The 17,571-nt window shown below is 44.8% G+C and overlaps 1 protein-coding gene across 10 annotated transcripts in view; it reads right to left on the bottom strand.

The window, feature by feature from the left end:
- LOC147121275 (AT-rich interactive domain-containing protein 1B-like) overlaps positions 1 to 3,364 on the bottom strand; it is a 673,710-nt gene extending 670,346 nt beyond the window's left edge. For 2 of the 10 annotated variants that reach the window (XM_085981503.1, XM_085981508.1), the window contains exon 1: positions 1,606 to 3,362. In XM_085981503.1, the coding sequence (XP_085837629.1) occupies positions 1,606 to 2,931 (1,326 nt within the window). In that variant the 5' untranslated portion in view covers positions 2,932 to 3,362. Of the gene's footprint in view, positions 1 to 1,605 lie in introns of all 10 variants that reach the window. The other 8 variants (XM_085981505.1, XM_085981507.1, XM_085981504.1 and 5 more) reach the window with 7 other exon arrangements.
- Between the last annotated feature and the right edge of the window lie 14,207 nt (positions 3,365 to 17,571).

The raw sequence follows: 17,571 nt of genomic DNA, 5'->3' as shown, positions 1-17,571 counted from the left end.
CAACAGCGACTCCACTTAAAAAAAAAAGTACTTCGTTGGCTGTAAAACGCTTTGAGTAAAGCGCTTTGAGACGTCCGGTGGTCGTGAAAGGTGCTATATAAACGCAAGTCTTTTTTTAAAGTTACAACTATTCAACACAATATGGAGCTGGAATTGAACCGAGCACGTCCCTGGTCTGTATGGCTGTACCAAAGCATTTACCAACTGAGAAATCAGGTAGTAACAGAAAGTTTTTTCAAAATAAAAGGAATTATTTAGTTAAGAACCAAAGATGAAAGTTCTAATATATTTGGCATTACTGCAATTGATGTGGAATCAAAAGCAGTAACATTTATAGGTATATGCTATTCTACAATAGAAAATTGCTCCCCATGCAATACACCTTTGACAATATTTAGTAAGATTTTTTGAATGAACTGGAACAAAATATCCTCATTTGTACTATAGATTTAATTTCATGAATATTTTAATAATACTAAACAGCTCTAATTTACTTATAATCAATTAGCTTAATAAGCATTTATATCCCTTGGTTATGAGGAACAGGTTTTGAAACATACGGAACAATCTATTGCTGTTACATAAAATTACTAATGTTTATAATTAACACTTGATTTTACTAAATTTGCACAAGCTGTTGTTTATTACAGAAAGTTATAAATATTTTTTCAACAGCTTGATTTTTAAACAAATTATTTTTTGTTCTGGTATGAATGTTTGTAATTTCTGAACATGGTTAGCTGATTAAAAAACATTTTTAATGCAATTATTGAAGGATAAATATAGTATTAATATATCTGGAATGTTGGGGGGGGGGGGGGGAAAGAGTTTTTTTTAAATCTGTTTTCCAATTATTCAAGTGTTGTGTAAATTGTGTGGATTGTTAGGGAATGTGCAATGGGAAAAGTGCTGGCTGTGGGTTTGTGATTGTGATGCTCAGCAACTTGTATTTACATCAGCACTGATAAATGCCCAGTGGTGAGTGTGAGAGCCAATCAGATGGCAGATTAGATGTCAACTCGGAGGCAGCTGTCTGGAGACTCGATTCCAGGCCTTTTACCTCCACAATTCAAATTGCAAACCTTGCAAAAGAAGTTGAAGTGACTCGAGTGCGAGTTGAACGGAGCTGCTAGTTTTCACACACCACAAACCAGAATCAACCTGAGCAGTCTGGAGGGCAAAAATAACATACAAAGAAATGGGTGGGGGGCAACAAAGAGATACCAGATAGCAATTTAAATTTACAAGAACATTTAACTGATTTATTTAATATGGAAGTAACCCAACTGGGTGTTGCACGTTATCAGTTCGATGCACAAAACCCGCACAGTGGAGAGCGGGGCACCTTTCGTTGGGGGGCAAAAAGATAAACAAACAAGCAGCACCAACTCTCTGCAAACGGCGTTACCCAAACAGCGGGCAGAATCGCTGAAGCTCAAGAAGTGACAGGAAAGACAGAGCGGCCCGTGTCCCTGACTAGCGCTTCAGGGATTGTTATCGCTGTAATGTCCTCACATCGCACAACCAGCAGCTCTGCTCCCGCTGCGGGGTCAGAGCAAAGACACCGACACACACACACACACACACACACACAGGCCGCTTTACCTGCGCTCTGCTCAGGGGCTGCGCCGTGTTGCCGGGGCTCATGGCCGGGTGGCTGCGAGCTTGTCCTGCCACTGCTGCTCCGCCACCGCCTCCTCCCCAGGCCTGGCTGCTCCCTACTCCGTACTGACTGCCCATGTCGCTCCCTTTGAGCGAGGCCTGCGAAGCGCCGGGGTTGTTGTAGTCCGGGAAGCCGTATCCCCTCATGGGGCTGGGGGACGTCAGGAGCTGGTTGAGGGTCGGCGTAGCTCCTGAGTGCTGGTTCTGGCCCGAGTAGCGCTGAAAGGCCCCGGCCAGAGGCGGCGGCGGCGGCGGCTGCTGCTTGCCGTGGTGGTGGTGGTGGTGAGGGTGGCCGCCGCTGTTGGTGGCACCGCTGGATACCAGGCTGTTGGCCCTGGGCGAGCTGATTATGCCATAGCCGGGGCTGCCGTAGGCCGGCCTGTAGCCCGAGTAATGGTTGTAGCTGTTGGAGTAGCCGTCGTGCGAGTTGTGCAGCGGGCTGGCGCTCAGCTCCAGGGTGCTCGAAGGGTGAACGCCGAGCCCGGGGCTTTGTTGTCCGCCATGTTGATCGAAGTAAGGGCCGGGTCCGGGGCCTGTCCCCGCCGCCGCTGCCGCCGGCCCCGCTCGGTAATAGTGATTATAATCGGGGACCGGGCCCGCCTGGTTATTGGAGCCCGCGGCTGCCGGGTGCTCGTACCTCTGGTCGCCCATTTTCAGCAGCTCGTCGTCGGCCTTGTTGTTGCCCGGGTTGTCGGCGGTTAAGAGGCTGTTGTCTTTGCCGCCGCCTCCTCCATGTTGAGTGTCTGCCCCGCCGCTGCCTCCTTCTCCTTGGTGATGGGGGGGAAGCAACAACTCGGCGCCGCTCGCTTTCAGCTTGTGATTGGGAACGATCCCCGCCTCGCTGGCGGACGAGGAGGAGGAGGAGGCGGTGGATGCCGAGGAAGGCGAGGCCGAGGCGGGTTCTTTGTGCGCCGGCTCGGGGTTGGGGTTGTTGTTGGCCGAGGCCGACCCCGAGCCTCCAGCAGCGCCGCCGCCGCTGTTGTTGTTGTTGGCCGGGCCCGAGGAGTTTGCCATGTTGAGCTCGCCGTGGTGCTGCTGCTGGTGGTGGGGGTGAAGGTGGTGGTGGTGGCGGGGATGGTGATGATGATCAACGCTGTTCAGGTTCAAGCCGCCACCGCTGGGATCTCCGCCGCCGAGTCCTCCTCCCTGAGCCTGAGCCGCCGGTTTTCCGTTGTTGATGCTGTCGGGGTCGAGGCTGCCGGAGCCGGGGCTGCCGCCGCTGTTGTTACTGTTGGCCGGAGCTGCTGCTACTTGAGCGGCCATGATCATCTCTAAGAATCAGGCAGAGCGAGAGGGAGAAGGGAGAGACACACAGACACGTCTGCTTCTTCTCTTCCTTTTACACCCGATCATTAAATATTATTAAAAAGGAAAAAAATCTCGTCCTCCTCCAGTTTGAAAGCAAGAGTAAAAAGGCTCACGCTCTCTTTTGTTGCATGGTGATTATTATTATTATATATTAAATTCTATTTTTCTCTCCCTCTTTTTGTTAAATAGGTAGAAAACTTTCTCCAGATCTGTTTTAAAAATCAAACTTTCCTTTCCTCTCTAACCCGGATATGGGTAAATACATGTCTAGCTGAGCCTCTGGCCCAGCATGGCATGAGGACTCCAACAACTATTATCCATTCCCCTTATTACTGCACATCAACTCGAAAACACGGGCTGGAGCCTGCCTCTCTCACACATACACTGTGCAAACTAAACATATCAACCTTTAAAACACAGTTTTTACTTCCACATATTTTCTAACAGAATTTGTATGCCAATTTCTCATATCTTTTAATATTTATAATCCATCTTTAACATTGATAGAGTGTATTTATACATCATTATTTTAAGAACTCGTTGCAATTTTCACATTTTTATATGACAAAATCTTTGTTCCATTGTCTGGAACAATGACAAAATTAATTCTAGTTCACTTCTGTTTGTGATTCCTCCATTATATATTTTGCTATTTACTGTAATTACAAAAATAATTGTTCTACATCGAATGCATCTTAGCCGAAGCTTTAAACATTATAGAACTGACCCTCCACCAAACAAAATGTGCTTGGTATTAAGTTTAACTACTTCAAACTTGGTTTCCAATTTCTAAAACACCAGTTTAATGATCAATGTCTTTATAATATGATATTGCAGTTAAACAGATTTTCCTGCATAAGCCATATTATTTTGAAAACAATATAACCGGTTTATATTTATTCCAATACTCGTTGCAAATATCATTATTAAAAGATTCTGTTTAGGATTAAATTCATTTCGTTATTTTATTTTCCAAAAGCGACCAATGTTTCCTTTTACATTGCGTGTGCCAGAATGATCCAGTCCAGTTCTTTGCTCTCTCCCTGCCCCGGGTTCAATCTATTTCTCTCTAGCCTCAGAGTTAGACATAATCACAGGATCACTGGATCCTTACGCTATTAACTTATACACATCTGCCAGCATCCAAATCAAAACTCTGCCAGCAAAAAATATTCATCCTAAAACCACCTATCCCAGACTGGTGTGACAGCTCAGATCTGAGAATGGGGATTAAGAAAAATCAAGCAAAAATAGCAGGGACTATTTTCTCTAATGTGTCCTTTCCTTCAGTGTAATGAACAACATTCCTAGGTTGAAGCATTCTCTGCTCTGCTCAGTGCCTATTTGCTGTTCCTATACACTCCCTCTGGAGGTCTTTTTGCATTGAAAACAAATTTGAAAAATCGTTATTTTTAATCTAAAAATGCTGTATGATATTTATTTCCAATTGGTTTATGCCGACACTGAAACCCATTTCAGAAGTTTTCAGTCAGATCCTACCAGTTTTTTTCATTTACCTAATGAAAGGGAGTTGCTTGCAATTGCTTCACACGCATCAATAGTTGTCAGTAAAATCAAACTGACGTCAGCCCTGGGTAAAAGATATGTCCCTTTTGTTCTCCTTTTTCCCAATTTGTAATCAAATAATCCAGACGTTTGCAAAAGAAACCCTCATTGCAAATAAATTTGAAGTTTGCAATAGTGATCCAGCGATATTTTGTATGAAATAAAAATGGTTGTAGAAGTCTTTTTGATCTTTATGTTTCCCAGCGTCAGTTGGGTTCAGTTATGCCGGAAGGTTAGTTGCAAATCCTGGCTGATCTGAAATTCGATCAACAGAGGCAAGGGGCAAATAAAAGACATTTCAATGCAAATCGATGGGCTCATGACGCCCAGAACAGTTTCATATGCAATATTTTAAATAAGCTGATAGGCTGCACAGTTTTCCCATAGAATTTAAACAGAAAGAAAGAAATGGATAGTAAGACAAGCAGTATTTTTTCGGAGGGAGGAAACTAATTTCTTCAAACAACCACATTATGGTTTGTTGTGTACTTCAGGCTGCAGCGCGGAAGTAAAATTGATTGCTTTGGCAGCACAATTTTTTTAAAGTAAAAAATAATCATAAAAAGAAAATTAACATGTTCTTATAACAGCCACTTCAATGCAATTTAAAGCTGCACACATTTTTAATCATACATTATTTACAGTGGTAACCATCAACATCTACTGCCCCTCTCTGATAAGAGACATTTAAAGAGATGTAGTTTGAGAAAACGTTTGTACTTAAAGGGAATCTGTTTACTTCCACAACCTGAAAGTTAAGTTGTCATCACATTTTTATTTTTGTAAAAATTAAAAAAGGCCTTTTGTTACAGAATAGAATGTCAGAAAGTGTGAAACAACAATTTCTTCCATGTCCATGACATTTTGTGAAAATAAAGTTGTTTTTAATATTAAAAAGTTGAGGTGTAAAAGAAAAATCGATGTATCTTACGTTGAAAAAATCTCTAGATTTTGTCGGATATTTTTTATGGATACATATCGACACATATATATCACACTCAACTTTGTATAATCATTCTTGCAACTACAACAACAACTTGCATTTATATAGCACCTTTAATGTAAAATGTCCCAAGGCGATTCACAGCAGCGTTATCAGACAAAACCTGACATCGAGCCACAGAGAGAGATATTAGGACAGGTGGCCTGAAGCTTGGTCAAAGAGGTAGGTTTTAAGGAGCGTCTTAAAGAAGGAGCGAGAGGTAGAGAGGCGTAGATATTTAGGGAGGGAGTTCCAGAGCTTAGGGCCCAGGCAGCTGAAGGCACGGCCACCAATGGTGGGGCAAAGGAAACCGGGAATGCACAAGAGGCCAGAATTGGAGGAACCCAGAGATCTTGGACAGTTGTAGGGCTGGAAGAAGTTACAGAGATAGGGAGGGACCATAGAGGGATTTGAACACGAGGGTGAGAGTTTTAAATTCATGGTGTAGCTGGGCTAGAAGTCAATGTAGGTCAGTGAGCACAGAGATGATGGGCGAACAGGACTTGGTGCAAGTTAGGATATGGGCAACCAAGTTTTGGATGAGTTCAAGTTTACAGAGGATGGAAGATGGGTGGCCGGCCAGGAGAGCATTGGAATAGTCAAGTCTGGTGGTAACAAATGCATGGATGAGTGTTTCAGCAACAGATGGGCTGAGGCAGTGGTGGAGATGGTGCATATTACGGAGGTGGAAGTAAGCGGTCTTGGTGATGGAGAGGGTATGAGGTCAGAAGCTCAGCTCAAGGTCAGATAAGACACTGAGGTTACAAACGGCCTGGTTGAGCCTCAGACAGTTTACATCAAATTACTGGTCAATTGTCTTGTGTTAAATCTCTCTTTTTCTGCTTTCTAGCAAGTTATTTTCCTTTAAATGTTTTGTTATTCACAATCACATTTTGCAAAAATTTTCTCCCTTCATCACAATGCAACATACAACATAATCAAGCAACCAGACTATACCTAGGAACTATTGAATGGCAACAGATCTCTGCAACCCCCCTTTCCACCTGGCACCAATCCCCAAAGTATTATATTTCACCATTCCATCCAAGCCCCAACTGTAAAGTCCGCGCCTCAATAATACACGGACTTCGGGAGAACAGTTTAACAGGTACTTTACTGAACAAGAGGCAACTTGAAACATAAACTACAGAAGCCTGCTATGGCCTTTTATACAGGGGTGGTCACTGCCAGTACTGCAGTCTAAGACCAGTTATTCCCTTAAAGGTACATACACAACACCAACCAATACTTGTTTGCCTCTATGTCCCAAGCTTTCTCTACCAGGCCCAGTTCAATCCATTCTCAGACATCATATAAGCCCTGTTCATGCTGCCCTTCCTCTTGCCCCACTTGCCCTCTTGTTCCGAACCTTGGGCCTTTTACTATTGTTGGTCCGTGTGCTCCCTACTCCCAGCTTATGTCCTGTTCCACCCCGGGCCTCATTATTCAATTCCTTCCTTCCTCCTGATCCAAGCACACCTTACATATCAACAGTTGCTCTCATATCTTTCTTCTATTTTAATTAAAATACTGAAACATTTTGATTGTTTTAATAACAGAAAACCCAAACACATTTAATTATAATTTATGCTGTTTAGTGGCAAACACATAACTTGTAAATGCTTTTCAAAACAATAGAAGGAACCAAAAAAGAAGCACAAGCACAAAAGTAAACTGGGGATTGAAAGCCAATTATTAGAGACAAAAAATAAATTTTATAAATAATTTGGTATGAAGAGCAAACAAGAAAAATAATTATAGTAAAAGTATATTATTTTAACATTTTTGTTAGTATTTTAAAATTAAATGTATTATTTTGTTTCTGAGCAATGTTACAGGAGATTATGGATAGAAATGACTGGGCATATTATAAACCCAGTAAGGTAACTTTTAAACTGAAAATTTATCACAGATAATCCTACAAAGACAGAAGGACCATGAATAATATTATATTGAAAATGCATATCAGGAAATCAGGTAATATGTGCAAACATCAGCAAGATTTTACCAACCATGAAATACTTGTGTCTTTAATAACTGAGATACATTGACTAAGTCTTCTTACAATGCTCCGAATCTTTTCTTTAAATGAGCTATGCTTTCATCATAAAGCCACTGAGTTCTACACATCAAACCACAGCTGAAAGAACCAGACAAGCAGGCCACACATTCCTCCTTAGCTTCTGACTCCAATGGCACTCTGCAACTCAGCTGACAAGCTGCATGGTTTTCAATGGAAGGTGTGGCACTCTCAGTATCAGTTTATAACTTGGGTTTGGATTCCAGCCCTAACAATCCAGCCCTAACAATCCTGCTCTAACAATCCAGCTGAGAGTTTAGCAAATTCATTTCACACATCGGTTGATGGGTTGGAGTGCCAGTCCATACAATGCCGAACTATGACTTTAATAGTGTGGAGCTAATTCTTTGCTTTTTGCTCTAAAAAGCCCACTTGTACCTTGTGATTGCAGCAGCACTAGGTAAAACTGTAGTGCTTGTGCAGACTTTTTCCCACAAACTCAACAAAATAATAGTCTGCTTTCTCAGAAACTCATGCTTGAAAATAAAGCAGGAACATGAAAGATTGTAGCAGATTTGGGAGTCTGCCACAATCTTTGGGAAAACATTTTTGAGCAGTTTTAGAAATGAGTTTCAGGTAAGTTTTTTTATGAACCTTTTTTTTTTACATTTCTCCTCTTTCCTGAAGGTGGTGACTCTCACTGGATTACAGTTGCACTGGGAGCAGCCGCTCTCTGGAACTCAGCCATGAGGCCATTTTTCATGCTTCAGGCTTGATAGTGAGTATAGTAGGTTATTGGACTGAAGCTATTGCAACTGAGCCCTATCCGGTTTTCACCATCAGCAGCAGACATGCATTTTATAGCAGTGTTGAACAACGAATGGAGGGAGGGGGAAGGGCGATGGCTGGTTTGTCCCCTACTAGTCCAAGAACAGTAAGGCTAATCATCCCACCTCCAACATTTTCCTTGCTGAGTTCAGCTAATTCAGCACTAGGGATCAAACCTGAGAACTTCTTTGCTCTATATGACGTAGGACCACAGTAGATGGTGTATTTAGCCACTGAACCATCAGGGAGGTAGGTAACAAAAAATGCAAGAGGTTCATATTTTTAAACATAGAAACATAGAAGATAGGAGCAGGAGTAGGCCATTCGGCCCCTCGAGCCTGCTCCGCCATTTAATGAGATCATGGCTTGTAATGTATGTAATGTATATATACCTTAAGGGAGAGAACTACTTTTTACAGCTCCTGTATACTGTAGTACCGGCAGTGACCACACCTGTATATAAACCCTGAGTAGTGATCTGTACAGTTAGTTCTAGAGTAACCCTCATTCAGTAAACACCTGTTGAATCGTTCCCTGCAGTCTGTTGTCTGATTATTGAAGGACACAACATTAAGATACACGGACATAACATGGCTGATCATCCAAATTCAGTAGCCTGTCCCTGCTTTCTCCCCATATCCCTTGATCCCTTTAGCCTCAAGAAATATATCTAAATCCTTCTTGATTATATTTAATGAATTGGACTCAACTGCCTTTTGTGGTAGAGAATTCCACAGGTTCACCACACTCTGGGTGAAGAAATTCCTCCTCATCTCTGTCCTAAATGGCTTACCCCTTATCTTTAGACTGTGACCCCTGGTTCTGGACTCCCCCGCCATCGGGAACATCCTTCCTGCATCTAGTCTGTTTAGTCCTGTTAGAATTTTATAAGTTTCAATGAGATCCCCTCTCATTCTTCTAAACTCCAGTGAATATAAGCCCAATCGACCCAATCTCTCCTCATACGTCATTCCTGCCATCCCAGGTATCAGTCTGGTGAATCTTCGCTGCCCTCCCTCCATGGCAAGAACATCCTTCCTCAGATAAGGCGACCAAAACTGCACACAATACTCAAGGTGTGGTCTCACCAAGGACCTGTACAACTGCAGCAAGACATCCTTGTTCCTGTACTCGAATCCTCTTGCTATGAAGGCCAACATACCATTTGCCTTCTTAACTGCCTGCTGCACCTGCATGCTTACCTTCAGCAACTGGTGCACAAGGACACCCAGGTCTCGTTGCACTTCCCCTTCTCCCAATCTATTGCCGTTCACATAATAATCTGCCTTCCTGTTTTTGCCACCAAAGTGGATAATCTCGCATTTATCCACATTATACTGCATCTGTCATGCATCTGCCCAATCACCCAACCTGTCCAAATCATACTGGAGTTTCTCGGCATCCTCCTCACAGCACACATGCCCACCCAGCTTTGTGTCATCTGCAAACTTGGAGATATTGGCCCAGAAACTCGGGTCGGGGGCTTCCCGCGGGTGTAGCACTAAATCTTCAAATAATTTTTTTTTTAAATCACATTTTTTAAATAAACTATAAATTACATGAAATAACTATTATAAACAATAATTTAAATTTTTGAAAAAAATAATTTTATTTTCTAACGGGGCTAAAAATAAACTTACCTTGCTTTTAAGTATTTAAAAATAATAAACCTGTGGAAAAAATGTTTTAATTTTAATTAATTCACCACTTACCTTGTAAAATGCAAGCCTTACGCCTGCTTTTTACATTTCTAAATACTTCAGGCTTACCCTCACGGGAAAACCTGTAAAAAAAAACTAAGTTCGATGCGCACGCGCAGCCTCTCCCGCGCACACGTGCGACCTCTGAACCCCTTCGTTCAGAGGAACAGAAGTGCCGGTTTCCCGCGCATGCGCAGTGCATGCAGGAAACCGGCACTTCCATTGGGCCTACGGGTGAGTACCCCGTGCGTACTCACCCGTGGAGACCCGAATTTCTGCCCCATTACATCTAGTTCCCTCGTTTAGATCATTAATATATATTGTGAATAGCTGGGGCCCCAGCACCGATCCCTGCGGTGCCCCACTAGTCACTGCCTGCCACTCGGAAAAAGACCCGTTTATTCCAACTCTTTGCTTCCTGTCTGCCAACCAGTTCTTTATGCAAGTCAGTACCTTACCCCCAATCCCCCAAAACACTCTAAAAAGAACTGACAAAATGCAGTTAGCTAAGGTACAGAGGAGTTAAAGGGAGGCTTAGAATACGGATGTATACAAACTCACCCATTGTGTGCAAGAGACTTCCAGAGTGTAGATGTTATTATCTCACACAGGAGACACAATCTTTTATGTCAAGAAATGTCTTGGTGCAATTCTCTAGCCACACGTAGGGATGTGTTCCATTATTTGGAGCACTAGAAATAGGTAAGCTGAGAGCAATTTTGTAAACATCTTCCAAAAATATATACAGATACTCACCTTTGTTGCTGTTCTGTTAATGTTATAAAATTGCTTAGAGTAGAATGCTGTAGGCTCAATTCAATTCAATTCAATTCAATTTTATTTGTCATATATGCAGCAGACGTGTGTACTGCACAATGAAATGTTGATTTTTACGAGTCCTCCCAAAATTGGAATAAATATGGCATAACAATGATAAAAATACTAATAGAAATACAATAATAATAAATAACACAACAGTAATAAATAATAATAAATTATTCGTTCATGAGTCTTATGGCCTGGGGATAGAAGCTGTTTCGAAACCTACTGGTACGAGACCGTATGCTTCGGTATCTCTTACCGGATGGGAGCAGGGCGAAGAGGTTGTGGCTGGGGTGGCTCGCGTCTTTGATGATTCTCAGGGCCTTCCCCCGGCACCTCTCGGGGTAGATATCCTGCACAGCGGGTAGTTTAATTCCTATAATATGTTGTGCAGCTTTCACCACCATCTGTAGAGCCTTGCGGTCTGTGGCGGTGCAGTTGCCATACCAGGTAGTGATGCAGCCGGACAGGATACTCTCGATGGTGCACCGGTAGAAGTTGGTGAGAATCTGGGGGGCCATTCCAAATTTCTTCAGTCTCCTGAGGAAGAATAGGTGTTGGCATGCCTTCTTGGTTACGACGTCGATGTGATGGGACCACGTTAAATCCTCCGTAATGAATACACCCAGGAATTTGAAGCTGCTGACCCTCTCCACCTCAGCCCCTTTGATGTAGATTGGGGTGTGTCCCTCCCCCTGCCACTTCCTGTAATCCACAATCATCTCCTTTGTTTTGCTGATGTTGAGGAAGAGGTTGTTGTACTTGCACCATTCTGCTAGGGCTCTTACCTCCTCCCTGTAGCCTGTCTCGTCGCCATCTGTGATCAGGCCTACAACGGTAGTGTCATCAGCAAACTTGATGATGGAGTTGGAGTTGTGCGTGGCCACGCAATCGTGAGTAAACAGGGAGTACAGAAGGGGGCTGAGCACACAACCCTGGGGAGCTCCCGTGTTCAGGATCAGTGTGGAGGAGGTGTTACTGCTTATTTTCACCACCTGGGGTCTGCCCGTCAAGAAGTCCAGGATCCAGTTGCATAGGGAGGTGTTAAGTCCTAGCTCACTGAGCTTGTTGACAAGCTTGGAGGGGATAATGGTATTGAATGCTGAACTATAATCAATGAACAACATTCTCACATAGGTGTTCCTCTTATCCAGGTGTGATAAGGCAGTGTGCAGTACAGTGGCGATGGCATCATCCCCAGATCTGTTTGGGCGGTAGGCAAATTGGAGTGGGTCCAGTGTGTCAGGTAGTAAGGAGTTGATGTGGGTTTTGACCAGCCTCTCAAAGCACTTCATGATGACAGAAGTGAGTGCTATGGGGCGGTAGTCGTTTAAACAGGTTACTTTTGGTTTTTTTGGGGACTGGAATAACCGATGTCATCTTGAAGCGGGTGGGGACTACAGACTGGTACAGTGAATGGTTGAATATATCCGTAAACACGGCTGCCAGCTGGTCAGCGCATGCTCTAAGGACACGCCCAGGGATTCCATCTGAACCGGGTGCTTTGTGGGTGTTCACTCTCTTAAAAGTCTTGCTCACGTCAGCCACGGAGATTGAGAAGACCCAGTCATCCTGAGCCGCGGGCGCCCTTGTAACAGGCCAGTTATTGTTGGCCTCAAACCGGGCGTAAAAAGTGTTAAGCTCGTCCGGGAGAGAGGCATTGCTGGGCATGACACAGCTGGGTTTCCCTTTGTAGTCCGTAATAGATTGTAGTCCACTCCACATCCTTCCCGAATCTGAGCTATGATAGTGTGACTCCACTTTGTCCGTGTATTGTCTTTTTGCATTTTTGATGGTTTTTCTGAGGTCGTACCTTGATTTCTTGTACTCATCCATGTCCCCAGAGTTGAATGCGGTGGACCGTGCTTTTAGCATAGCACGGATATCGCCATTTACCCATGGTTTCTGGTTGGGAAATGTTCGTATAACAATCCTCGGAACAACGTCGTCTATGCACTTGTTTATGAAACTAATGACTGAATCTGTATATGTGTTGATGTCATTGTCCGAGGCATTCCGGAACATATCCCAGTCAGTGGAATCAAAACAGTCTTGTAACATAGCGTCTGATTGATCCGACCAGTGTTGTAGAGATCTCATCACAGGCTTTTCCTGTTTCAGTTTCTGCCTATAGGTGGGTAGCAACAGGATGGAGTCGTGATTTGATTTGCCAAAGGGAGGGCGGGGGAAGACCTTGTATCCATCTCGGAACGGAGTGTAAACGTGATCTAGTGTGTTCTTGGTTCGCGTTGGGCAGATGATATGCTGATAGTACTTAGGCAGTACTTTCTTCAGATTGGCTTTGTTGAAATTGCCAGCCACGATGAATGCAACCTCTGGATGGGAAGTTTCAAGCCTGCTAATGGTCCCATACAGCTCGTTTAGCGCCCTATTTGCGTCGGCCTGTGGTGGAATATACACCGCTGTAATGATCACGGATGAGAACTCTCTCGGGAGGTAGAAGGGTCGGCATTTGATCATCAGGTGTTCGAGGTCAGGTGAACAAGAAGATGTAAGTAGTTCCACGTCGGAACACCAGGAATTGTTGATCATGAAGCATACTCCACCCCCTCTATTCTTCTCCGAGTCCTTTGTTCGGTCTAGCCGGTGAATGTTGAATCCCTCTGGTTGAATGGCCGAAGCCGGTATCGATGGATCAAGCCAAGTCTCAGTGAAAATCAAGACGTTGCAGTTCTTAATGTCTCGCTGGAAGGTGAGCCTCCCTCTGAGTTCATCCAGCTTATTGACCAGTGACTGCACATTCGCCAGGAGAATACTCGGAAGGCGGGGGCGGTGTTCACGTCGCCTCAGCTTCGCTAATGCACCTGCTCGTCTGCTCCGCTTACGCCATCGTCGCTTCCTGATCACAGGAATGAAGTCAGGTAAGCTGGTGGGAGGGTAGATGGTAGTAGCAGCAGAATCCCAGTTCAAAAAATCGGGGGTAGGTCCTATATCCCCGGACGATCTTATGTCCAGAAGTGATTGACAGTTGTAGCAGATAAGCGAAGAAACAGTATGTACAAAAATGTTTAATAATAACAATAAAATAATAAATAAGGTGGAAAGTTGGGGACGAGCTCATAAAAAGGCGGCTACGCTCGTCGGCGCTATACTGGGTTTGGTGAGGGGAGGAGAGAGACCTGGCTGCGGGATCTGGAAGAGGAGCAGCGAGGAGCAAGAGGACGAGGAAGGAGCCTGGGAGCAGGTCCTGGCTAGTTGGGGGTGGCGGGGGGTGCGGCAAGGCTGGGGCCCGGGAGCAGGTCCTGGCCAATGGGGAGGGCAGGGGGAGCGGCGAGACCTGGGCCCTGGAGCGGGTTCTGGCCGGCGGGGGGAGCGGGCGGAGAGCGGCGAGGCTGGGGCCCGGGAGCGGGACTTGACCAGCAGGGGCGGGGAGCGGCGAGGCCGGGGCCCGGGAGCAGGTCCTGTCCAGCGGGGGTGGGGAGCGGCGAGGCTGGGGCCCGGGAGCGGGACCTGACCAGCGGGGGTGGGGGGAGCGGCGAGGCCGGGGCCCAGGAGCAGGTCCTGTCCAGCGGGGGCGGGGAGCGGCGAGGCTGGGGCCCGGGAGCGGCGAGGCTGGGGCCCGGGAGCGGGACCTGACCAGCTTTCCCAGTCCCGACCTCTCTCTGATCCCGCACCGCAAGGGAATGCCCAGTCCGCCCGATCGGCGACTGCAAAGGAATCCCCACCCCTCCCCGATCGTGGACCATGCTTGCCCTGGAAGCTCTGCTCCCACCAACATCCAGGGACCTTTCTCACGGGTCTCTGGCTGCGGCTTCCTGAGGCTAAATTCTCACTCAACAACAAAAACAACAACTTGTATTTATATAGCGCCTTTAACATAATAAAATGTCCCAAGGCACTTCACAGGAGTATTATAAGACAAAAAAGTTGACACCGAGCCACATAAGGAAAAATTAGGGCAGGTGACCAAAAGCTTGGTCAAAGAGGTAGGTTTTAAGGAGTGTCTTAAAGGAGGAAAGAGAGGTAGAGAGGCGAAGAGGTTTAGGCAGGGAATTCCAGAGCTTAGGGCCTAGGCAACAGAAGGCACGGTCACCAATGGATGAGCAATTATAATCAGGGATGCTCAAGAGGGCAGAATTAGAGGAGCGCAGATATCTTGGGGGGTTGTGGGGCTGAAGGAGATTACATAGATAGGGAGGGGCGAGGCCATGGAGGAATTTAAAACAAGGATAAGAATTTTGAAATCGAGGCGCTGCTTAACCGGGAGCCAATGTAGGTCAGCGAGCACAGGGGTGATGGGCGAACGGGACTTGGTGCGAGTTAGGACACGGGCAGCCAAGTTTTGGATGACCTCAAGTTTACGCTGGGTAGAATATGGGAGGCCAGCCAGGAGTGCGTTGGAATAGTCAAGTCTAGAGGTAATAAGGTGGATGAATTAGCTGCGCAAATAGATGTAAACGGATATGATATAATTGGGATTATGAAGACATGGCTCCAGGGTGACCAAGACTGGGAATTCAACATCATGGGGTATTCAATATTCAGGAAGGACAGGAAAAAAGGAAATGGAGGTGGGGTAGCATTGCTGGTTAAAGTGGAGATTAACACAATAGTAAGGAAGGATATTAGCTCTGATGATGTGGAATCTGTATGGGCAGAGGTGAGAAATACCATGGGGCAGTGCGAGTTGTATACAGACCCCCAAACAGTAATGCTGAGGTTGGGGATGGCATTAAACGGGAAATTAGAAATGCGTGCAATAAGGGCACAGCAGTTATCATGGGTGACTTTAATCTACATATAGATTGGGCTAACCAAATTAGTAACAATACTGTGGAGGAGGAATTCCTAGAGTGTATACGGGATGGTTTCCTGGACCAATATGTCAAGGAACCAACTAGAGATCAGGCCATCTTAGACTGGGTATTATGTAATGAGAAAGGATTAATTAGCAATCTTGTTGTGCGAGGTTCCTTGGGGAGGAGAGATCATAATATGATAGAATTCTTCATTAAAATGGAGAGTGAAGTAGTTGACTCAGCGACTAGGGTCCTGAATTTAAATAAAGGAAACTACGATGGTATGAGGCACGAGTTGGCAAGGATGGATTGGGGAATGTTACTTAAAGGTTGGCAGTGGATAGGCAATGGCAAATATTTAAAGATCGCATGGATGAACTACAGAATTTGTTCATCCCTGTTTGGCATAAAAATAAAACAAAAAAGGTGACTCAACCGAGGCTAACAAGGGAAATTAGGGATAGCATAAGATCCAAGGAGAGGACATATAATTTGGCCAGAAAAAGCAGCAAACCTGAGGATTGAGAGCAGTTTAGGATTCAGCAAAGGAGGACAAAGGGATTAATTAAGAGGGGAAAAATAGATTATGAGAGTTAGCTTGCAGGGAACATAAAAACTGACTGTAAAAGCTTCTATAGATATGTGAAGAGAAAATAATTGGTGAAGTCAAGCGTAGGTCCTTTGCAGTCAGAATCAGGGGAATTTATAATGGGGAACAAAGACATGGCAGACCAATTAAATACATACTTTGGTTCTATCTTCACAAAGGAGGTCACAAATAACCTCCCAGAGATGTCGGAGAACATAGTGTCTAATGAGAGGGAGGGATTGAATTAAATCAGTATTTGTAGGAAAATGGTGTTAGGGAAATTGACGGGATTGAAGGCCGATAAATCCCCAGGGCCTGATAATCTACATCCTAGGGTACTTAAGGAAGTGGCCCTAGAAATAGTAGATGCATTGCTGGTCATCTTCCAAAATCCTATAGACGCTGGAACAGTTCCCATAGATTGGAGGGTAGCTAATGTAACCCCACTATTTAAAAAGGGTGGTAAAGAAAAAAATGGGGAATTATAGACCGGTTAGCCTGACATCGGTAGTGGGGAAAATGCTAGAGTCCATTATAAAAGATGTAATAGCAGAGCACTTGGAAAACAGTGACAGGATAGGACAAAGTTAACATAGATTTACAAAAGGTAAATCATGCTTGACTAATCTACTGGGATTTTTTGAGGATGTAATTGGTAGAATAGATAAGGGAGAACCAGTGGATGTGGTGTATTTGGACTTTCAGAAGGCTTTCGATATGGTCTTGCATAAGAGATTAGCGTGTAAAGTTAAAGCACATGGGATTGGGGGTAAGGTACTGTCTTGGATAGAGAACTGGTTGGCAGACAGGAAGCAATGAGTTGGAATAAATGGGTCTTGTTCTGAGTGGCAGGCAGTGACTAGTGAGGTACTGCAGGGATCGGCCCTTGGACCCCAGCTATTCACAATATATATAAATGATCTAGACAAGGGAACTAGATGTAATATCTCCAAGTTGCAGACGACAGAAAGCTGGGTGGGCGTGTGTGCTGTGAGGAGGATGCAGAGAAACTCCAGTATGATTTGGACAGGTTGGGTGTTTGGGCAGATGCATGGCAAATGCAGTGTAATGTGGATAAATGCGAGGTTATCCACTTCGGTGGCAAAATCAGGAAGACAGATTATTATCTGAATGGCAATAGATTAGGAAAAGGGGAAGTGCAACGAGACCTGGGTGTCCTTGTGCACCAGTCACTGAAGGTAAGCATGCAGGTGCAGCAGGCGGTTAAGAAGACAAATGGTATGTTGGCCTTCCTAGTGAGAGGATTTGAGTACAGGAGCAAGGGTGTCTTGCTACAGTTGTACAGGGCCTTGGTGAGACCACACCTTGAGTAT

This window comes from Somniosus microcephalus, chromosome 3 (assembly GCF_052327205.1).
Source record: "Somniosus microcephalus isolate GS21.2 chromosome 3, FLI_Smic_1.0, whole genome shotgun sequence".
In the NCBI taxonomy this organism is placed as follows: Eukaryota; Metazoa; Chordata; class Chondrichthyes; order Squaliformes; family Somniosidae; genus Somniosus; species Somniosus microcephalus.
This window is presented reverse-complemented; position numbering and strand designations above follow the sequence as displayed.